General features: G+C 32.2%; 1 protein-coding gene across 5 annotated transcripts; it reads left to right on the top strand.

The window, feature by feature from the left end:
* The first annotated feature begins 363 nt into the window (after positions 1–363).
* Positions 364–6,124, top strand: LOC108343461 (transcription factor PIF4). Of its 5 annotated transcripts, none has more exons than XM_052878776.1 (10): positions 365–606; positions 1,339–1,431; positions 1,532–2,438; positions 2,524–2,622; positions 2,705–2,770; positions 3,140–3,205; positions 3,291–3,587; positions 3,718–3,828; positions 4,390–4,479; positions 5,735–6,124. In XM_052878776.1, exons 2-9 carry the CDS (start codon positions 1,358–1,360, stop codon positions 4,396–4,398), a joined length of 1,629 nt encoding a protein of 542 aa, XP_052734736.1. In that variant the 5' UTR covers positions 365–606; positions 1,339–1,357; the 3' UTR covers positions 4,399–4,479; positions 5,735–6,124. The 5 variants fall into 5 exon arrangements, with proteins under 5 accessions (XP_052734735.1, XP_052734736.1, XP_017437257.1 ...); XM_017581769.2 differs by having other exon boundaries at positions 366–606; positions 3,718–3,844; XM_052878775.1 differs by lacking the exon at positions 4,390–4,479 and having other exon boundaries at positions 364–606.
* The last annotated feature ends 3,287 nt before the right edge of the window (positions 6,125–9,411 follow it).

Below are 9,411 nucleotides of genomic sequence, written 5' to 3' on the forward strand. Positions count from 1 at the left end.
ATATATTATTTTGTGATTAGTCTAAAATTATTTTATAATTAATAATAATAATTATAAATATTAACATGAACCGTGATACTAGTATTAAAATATTGTAAAGAGATGTTATTAAAGTATCATTATTCATTTAAAATAGTTACTGAAGAAGTTAAGTACTTTGATTATATAAAATTTGTGATTTTATGGTAGTATAAGAAACTTCAGTCCATGCTAATTCAAGTTTTTTTTTTAATTCTTAAAATTTAATAATATTTTCTTTTTGACCAAACCTGTTGAATTTTCTTACGATTTTATTTTTATTTCTAATAGCCGTCAACTGGTCCCATGTTCATTTATTCCCATGTAGCAATGTTTTTCTCGCAGTTGAGAAGCACAAGCACCATTTTACCTTAGGAATTGTGTGTTCTCTCTCTCTCTCTCTCTCTCTGTGTGTGCTGATGTCACTGTCTTTATTGCTGTTAAAAACTCTTCTATATACTTTGTACTCACAGTTGTAGAGACAGAGAAAGAGAGAACAAACGAGGTGCCTCTGTTTCGAGCTTGTAGAAACCTTCTAAGTTCAACAAGTCAGAAAAAAAAAAAAAACAGCCTTTGCCCTTAGCTCAGGTGGAGTTCTTATTTTTCTGCTACTTGTCTTTATGTTGAAAATAATGGTAATGATTAAAATGAATCATGGGGTTCTTTATTTTTTCATGAAAGTGAAAAAAGTTTCATCATTTTCTATGTTTTCAAAGTGTGCTTTTTGTTATGGAAAGCTGTTTTTCTTTGAGTTTGGGTTTGTTTATGAGGCTTGCAGAGTTAGTTGAGCTTCCTGTCTCAAAATATGCTCAATTTGTTGGGTTTAATGTTTTGTTTAGATTCTTGTTTTTCATCGGTTTTTGTTTCTCTGGGTTTGTAAATGTGCTCGTACTTTCTATCTATGGCCGAGAGTTGAATTTTCCTTTTTGGGAGCTTGGGAATTGAATTATTTGGTGATTTATTTATTCAGAGTTCAGAATGGCAAAAACCAGTCATGGTTCCATTTCATTGGTTTGCTTGTTCACTCTTCTTCTAGTAAAGTTCCAAACGTGACCCACTCAAAGTCTTTCTCTTTCTATTCCTTTTTTTATTTTTCATTTTAAAGATTTGTTTATGCTTATTTGATTATTCAGTTTTCTGGTACAGATTATTTTATTATGCTTTTAAAGGGTGTGTTTGCATAAGGAGTCAAAATCCGGCACTCAAAAGGGTCTTTGCTTATGATTTTTCTATTATATTACAAAATCACTCAAAAGGGTCTTTGGTTATGATTTTCTATTCTACACCAAATCTAAAGTTCTTTTCTTTTTGTGCCAACAGATAACTGATTTGCTTAGCCATGAACAACAGTGTTCCTGATTGGAATTTTGGGAGTGATTCCTGCATCACCAACAATCAAAAGAAGCCTATGGGGTGTGTGCAATTTATTTCTGTCAAAGCAGAATACTGTTCTTGTCCCAATTTAACTCTGCTTAAATTGTAACAATCCATGTGATGTGGTCAAATTCTACAGGGTGGACCAAGAACTTGTGGAGCTTCTGTGGCAAAATGGTCAGGTAGTGTTGCACAGCCAAACACATAGAAAACCAGTAGTGAATTCGATCACACCGAGACCTCTTCAGAGGGCTTTTCAATCAACATTAAGGACTAGTGAGCCATTTGGGAACTCAAGTAACTTGATTCAAGATGATGAGACAGTCTCATGGATCCAATACCCTCTTGAGGATCCATTGGAACAAGAATTCTGTTCAAACCTTTTATCTGAACTGCCACAGTGTGATGTTGAGTCCTATAAGCAAATCAAGCCATTTGAAGAGGCAAAGTTTACCAAATTGGATGCTTCTGGTGCCCCCCATGTGCTTGTAAGTTCACAATCACCTACTATGAAATCCTCCTCTTTTCAGGAACTCTCAGGAATTCCTATACCTGCTCCAAGATTCCATGTTTCTGATTCACCTCAGAAAAATAATAATGACTTGGGTGGTGGACCATGTAAGGTTCAAAACTTCTCTCACTTTTCACCTACCCTTAATGTTTCTTCAGCATTGCCTAATGGGCGTTTTAGAGACAAAATCACTGGTAACATGTCAAAAAATGAGGTTAGAGAGTGCTCATTGATGACAGTTGGATCAAGTTACTGTGGTAGCAATCACATGACCCAAGATCCAGATGCTAGCAGGGCATCAAGCAATGGTGTTTGGACTACTACTTTATCTGTTGACCCTGAAGCTGTCAGAGATGATGTGCCAAGAACAATTCCTCTGAGTGAGAAAGGGAAATCAGAGATGCTTGAACCAACTGCTACTTCGTCTTCTGGTGGCTCAGGTAGTAGTCTAGGAAAAACTTGTTCCTTATCCACCAGAAACCAGAGCCAAAAAAGAAAAACAATAGACGTGGAAGAATCTGAGGATCATAGTGAGGTGAAGCTGCACTCTCTGTAGTTATTATCTTCATGATTAGATTCTTTTATTCTTTGACACTGAACTACATCTTTATGTGTAATAGGACACAGAACTTAAATCACCAGTTGGCAACAAGACATCTCAAAGGACAGGGTCGGCTAGAAGGAACCGTGCTGCTGAAGTGCATAATCTATCAGAAAGGGTGGGAATTTTAGCACATTTCTTGTGAAGTTAATTTTTGTAAACTTTGTTCTCACAAGTGCCAGTGTTTTTTGTTGAAGCAGAGAAGGAGAGATAGGATCAATGAGAAGATGAAAGCATTGCAACAACTCATACCTCACAGTAGCAAGGTTAGTTATAATAATGAATGTGGACTCTACTGTCATAACTTGTTCTTTGGAAATGCATTCAGAGTCAGATAAAGCTGCAATTGTGATTCTCTGACTGCTCCGTTTAAAGTGACACAGTCAACACAGAATGTGTGAAATTTGCTTTAAAAAAAGAAGAAAGAAGGAATTTGTTGATTTTTTAAGGATAATGAAAATCACTTCTGTTGAGAGCCATATTTAGCATAAAACAATTGGATCAGATTTGGACAAAAAAAATTGAGTGAAGCAATCAAGTGAAGAAGACAAAATGCAAGTACTTAGATATTGATTCTCCACTTTATATGATCTTATCATATTGTCTTGAAAACTAAGTAAGGAATGTATCTGCAGACAGACAAAGCATCAATGTTGGAAGAGGCAATAGAATATTTGAAATCACTTCAGTTACAACTTCAGGTAAATGTGCGACACAATATCTTGCACATGAAATTTGTCTCACATTACTAACAAATGAAATAAACAATTTTGTTCTTGGTGCTAGCTAATGTGGATGGGATCTGGCATGGCACCAATGATGTTTCCAGGAATTCAGCACTATATGTCTCAAATGGGTATGGGAATGGCTACTTCTCCTTTCCCTCCCATTCAAAATCCAATGCAATTACCACGAGTACCTCTTGATCATCCAGTATCTTCATCTCAGACACCAAACCAGACATTGATGTGTCAAAATCCTATTTTGGGTGCCTTTAATTACCAAAATCAGATGCAAAATCCAGCTCTTTCAGAGCAATATGCACGTTACATGGGCTATCATCTTATGCAAAATGCTTCTCAGGTAACAGGTTTCTTTCAAGAGAAAGTTATTTCTCTTTTTCCCTCCTAAAACCCCTTATGTGTTCTTGATAAGCTTCCCATAGTTTACCTATTGAAACTAATTTTCCCTGTTTTTCACTTTTGTCTTGAAGCCAATCAATGTATTTAGATATGGTCCCCAGGCAGTACAACATAGTCAAACAATGATTACACCCAGCAACAGCAGTGGAAACATGAGTGGAGCAGCAAATATTGATGAGACTGTGAGTGGCAAAATGGGTAAGCCATTTGCGTAGTTCTCCTTGCTTTGACGAACATTAACATGAGCATACCACATCAATTATATGGAGAAGTTACACCTTTTTCCTGTCGGTAATAAGATGGTGACAAACAGATGTTAACTTGTCACCTTGTACATTGTAGACACCAACAGAACCTTTTTCTACAACAGTCACCAGTTCTTTATATTGAATAACCTGCATGAATAGTCCTTGCTCCATAACTTATTCAAACCCCTTGTGTTTGATAACATTCTTCACTTGCATATATGATTTTTTCTGTAGCATACCTCTGTGTGATTGGCTGCAAAAGTTGTTCTCATTTTCTCTGCTATATACATAGTATATGTCAGGTTTATATGATAGAACTTCTACTGAGTGCTTAATTTCAGTACTGCATCAACAAAAAATATGCCAACACAATTTCATGGCATTCTACAGTTTTCCACTTCTTTTTATTCCTACCTTTTATAGAAAAATGATTTTATCTTGAGAATTCATATGCTATAATTTTCATTAACTGTTCTTACTTGTCATTGTTCACAGGTTAATTAGTTTAGAAGAAAGCTTATGAGAACCTACGGCATAACTAACAAGATAATTGCAAGATGATAGAAGCCCTTGTATGCTTTCACAGTATGTCTGCCTGTTCATATATATATATATATATATACACATATATGTAGTTACTTATATATGAATCTATTGTACAATATTGGTCAAACCAAAAGCAACAAGAATGGGGTAAAATTAAATAAAAAAGAAAAGTTGATATCTAGAGGTGATTGGTTACCTTATGAAAAATTAGTACCTTCCATACAGTGATATAATAAATTAATTGTAAAAAGAAAAAATAGTTTTGGTAAAAGTGACTGGCTACCTTTAAAGTAATACAGTTGCTCTCTTCTCATCATGCATAATTCCTTTATTAATTGCTTGGACATTTGGTACATGAAAAGGGTCCTTTTTTTTATTATAGATGGAACATAACATATCTGTGTGGATTTTCTTATTGTGCTGATGTGCAAAGGCAGGGCTATAATTTGTAGTATGTGAGCCATTCATTGTTTAAAATGTAATAATTAGTTGCTATGAAAGGACTTAAATTAAGATGCATCCCTAGCCTATAGCATGCTACCTTTTGATGGAGAAGATTTATTCAACTAGATTAGGTCATAATTTTTTCCTTGTTTTTCAATAGCTTACATTATGTTATAGCCTCCTATAGTGCTTGCATGATTACCAAAGCACAAGATTTTACCAAAATCAACATGTTGGGTGAGCATGCATAAGCCTGAAAAGGTTAGCTGATGCATGATTAGTTGCTACTTTAGTCTTTCCTTCTCTCAACTACAAATCACTTCCTCATGGTTTTTCTGCTGTCATCAGATAGTAATTATTCACAGGTGGAAATGAAATGCTTAACTTAACAATTTTTAGCTTTTTTTTTATTTTTTACATGTCCTGAAAAAAAGGAAAAATGTCATGAAAATTGAATATGTACCCTCCACTTTTGTTTGTGATGGCTTTATCTTTAGTCAAGCTACAAATAAATGTTGTTGCTGTGGTCCCCTGCATCAAAACTAAAGGTAGTCAACTAACTGCTAAAATTTGGATACCACTAAGTATATGTACACCAAGTTGTTTTGTTTATCTTTCCATGGGACCTCAAAAATAGACACTTGCTGAATCCATGAGCTATTTCTGCAAATGGGGTCCCCCTCCTCAATCAGAATGCCATGAAAACTAAGCAACTCACACTTTAAAAAAACCCTTGGTCATGGTTTTGTTACATATCATAATCCACACTTTATGACTCCATTTGCACACAATTCTCCTCCAATTTGCTATGTTCCTTCATCATCATCACCTTTCTTTTTCTCCTTTCCAGGTTCTTCCACCTTTAACTAAATAGCAGCCAGCATCTGATATATGATATGATATGATATGATATGATCCTTAATTGAAGGGTTTGGCATTGGATGGGGGAATCAACCCTGATAAAGCTCCAAATTTGTGTAGTGTGGTGGCCATGCAATTTGTGTTGTCTAATGAAGAGTTTGAGAAAATTTGTAGTAGACAGGTCCTTCATTATGGCCCAGTTTTGTTCTCAGCTTCTGTGTCCCATCAGGTAGAGCATTCTGCACTGTTTGTAGATCTGAGAAAGTAACATGATAGAGCTCATTTTTTTTTTCAATCATTGTGTCTCAACTCAACTTCTCATGAGAACAACTATTTTTCTCAATGACATCAACTATGGAATATATAACATTGTGCTTCATATCTCTCTCTCTTCACTAAAAACAATTCATGTCAGATGAATGTTTCACTTGCTTCACTAACAAACAACTCACATCACCATAAACAAACCACTAAACTTGTCTCTGATGATAACAATACTCTCAAAACTGTTTCTTGTGCAGTTGAATGCAACCAAGACACTATTTTAATTCTATTACTGTCCCAAAATTACAGTATTCAAGATTGTTTTTGCACATAATAATAACAATAATAATATGTTATTTGCTGAACCAATTTTACTGAAATACAATGATTTAATTTATTGAAGGTAAATTAAAAATAAAAGTTAATAGTTCACTGAAAACTAAAACCATAAGTCAAATTTTTATTTCTTTTTTTTAAGACTAATACAGTAATTCCTTGTACACAATTTTTTTCCCTCAGATTTTTTTATTTGATGAAATTGTGTGGGGTCCACTCGAAAATTAAGATAACACGCGTCATCTAAAAACTTTATTTATCTTCCAATAGCTAAGCAACATAAAACTATTACTCTTCTTAGACTAACCAACGATCATGTAATCTTATATTAATTTAAATTTTAATTAAGTTTTAAGCATTTGATAAATTTAAATATCTTTAATTAAAAAAATTAAAATATGGAATGTTTAAAATATATGTGTTTATTTTTAGTAGAATATTTTATTGTTAATAAAATCATACGATTGTTAATTTTGTGATTTGATGAGAGTATTTGTTTTCTTTATTAAATTGGTCTTATTTACTCTATCTAATGAGAGAGAGAGAGAATACTTAAAATTGTATTCAAAACTTAATTCAACATTTAACATGGTTTATTTTGGTTTACCTTCACTTGTGTTGAAATAGGAAGAGTAAGTTTTATATCAATTCCATTCAATAGTATATATGTTATTAAAATAAGTATATTGAAACGAGTTAGAAATATTCCTCTTACAAATAATGAAAGTTTATGCTTCTTTTAGAATAAAACCTAGCTACCTAAAAGTGTTACAAAATAGACAAAATAAAGGGTCAAATAAGATAATGGCATTAAAAAGTAGCTTTTGGTGAAACAAAAAGTTTTATATGATATATATGATATTGAAATAGTGTTGTTACCTTTCATTCTTATCCTACACTTGAAATCACATGCTTGGTGTTAGTGATATGACATTCTTATCTTTCACTTCTTGACACAACCATTGGTTTTAGTTGCTTTTACAATAAGAATTCCAAAAAAAATATTTATTTATTTATTTTCTCCTTTGTAATTAGGGTGTGTATGTGGAGACTTTCCTTGCTTGTACTTGAACTGCAAAGTGCTATCAAATCCCATCACCACTATCATGTTTCTTACCATATTCTCCCCTTCAATTATCACAAATTTGATTCCATATTCACTATACCCTTTCTTTCATTTTTCCCATGAAAAATATAATTTAATTTTAAAATTTAAAAGTAATAATAAAATAATACATATTTACTTTTATTTCACACACACTACAAAAATAAAATAAAATAATCATAAAAAAAGACAATATCAAATTAATGTAAAAAACTTAGTAGTTTAAAAGTATCGTTTTCTCAATTTTTAATTTTTAATTTTTAGTTTTTGTTCACTCAAACATTGTCAATTTCCGAATGAGATTATGGTATATTTTTTTGAAGATAAAAGCAAGTTGAGTGAAAGATGAAGTAGGAGAATGAAAATAAAGAAAGTGATGGGACCCATTGATGAAGATCTAAACAAAATGTGACATAGATATAATTAATTTTAGGCCATCCAAATTGGTTGTATTTGGACTACTTTTCTCCTCTATTTACCCCACAAACCCATCTCTTTCCTGAAGTGGCTATTTAGAAAAGGACTAATATCAACCCTCACAATATTTTTCATTGGGTGGTGAAAGATCATGTTGAGCTTCTTTTATATCCACAAACTGAATAAAAAAATATCACTTTATGATCTCCATATAGCAAAATAACTGGAATCTTGGTGCCCCCACATGGCTAAAATAACCAACTCCATTATCAAACTGTAAGAATCTTAAGCTTTCACTTAATCATTGCCTTTCATTCTCCCTAATTATTTTTTAGTTGTTAAATCAATCACAAAGAATAACCTCGATTTGTAAATAAGTCCAGAAAACTATCAGGTTTCTATTGTGCTTATGACATAGTCGACTTATATCTTTGCTTCTTTCTTTCTAAATAAAGTTATAAAGTGAATGGTCAAAAAGTTGTAGGATTCTTTTCGAGTAAATAGTGTATTCTTTCATCAATAAATAGTATATACAAGTATAACTTAGTTTTTATATTAAAAAAAGGGCTCTTATACATTTAGCTTATAAATGTGAACATTTATTTGTGTAATAATACTAGGTTTCACATATATCTTTATACTTTAATTTATAAATTAAGTATCAAAATATATAACTAAGCATGTATCAAGTCTCAATATTCATCACCATAGATAACATATGAATTTATAAAAAATTAAAAAAAAATCTATTGCGATATTATTAAAGACATATAATAAATATATTCTATCAAATACAAACATCTAACAAATTCTAAGCTCTTCAAGTTTACATCTCAATCTTGATAGATCAAGGTAAGTTTCATCATCTACACATTTACATGATTTTAGATGTATAGAAACTTTTCTCCAACTTCTCACCAACCACATGATGTTTTAATCTATATAACTTAAACTCTCAATAAAACTAATATATATATATATATATATATATATATATATATATATATATTAACATATAGGTTTGTACTTAATACATTCATTACTATAAGTATTCACGTGTTATTCCAAGTTTCAATAGTGCAGAAATCACTATAGACGTCCATTATTTTGGGCTTTTTACGTCCGACCCGTATCAGACGTTCATATGGGTGACGCTGATGGGACGTCCGACCTGTTTAGTCGGACATCTAAGACCCTGGAACGAGTTTGGCCTCTGTAATTCATTGGACGTCTCTGTATACACTGACAAACGTCTATAGACGTCCGATGTGACATTAACAAACGTCTAGTGGATATTTTTTTAAAAATATTATTTATTTTTACAATAAAATCACACCTAAAAAGTAGAAAATTGTCCCAGAACATTGTAATATTATATATCAACTCGTTTGAAGTTAACAAAATACTAAAAAACAATCCAAAACCTAAACTATCAAAAGTTAAAGTTAAACTAAATCTAAATATGTTGAACAACAATAATAAATCTTCCTATCTAAGTCCATCTTTGCAGAAGATAAGTTGTCCACTCCTGTCTTATCTTCTTA

Source organism: Vigna angularis, chromosome 6 (assembly GCF_016808095.1).
Source record: "Vigna angularis cultivar LongXiaoDou No.4 chromosome 6, ASM1680809v1, whole genome shotgun sequence".
Classification (NCBI taxonomy): Eukaryota; Viridiplantae; Streptophyta; class Magnoliopsida; order Fabales; family Fabaceae; genus Vigna; species Vigna angularis.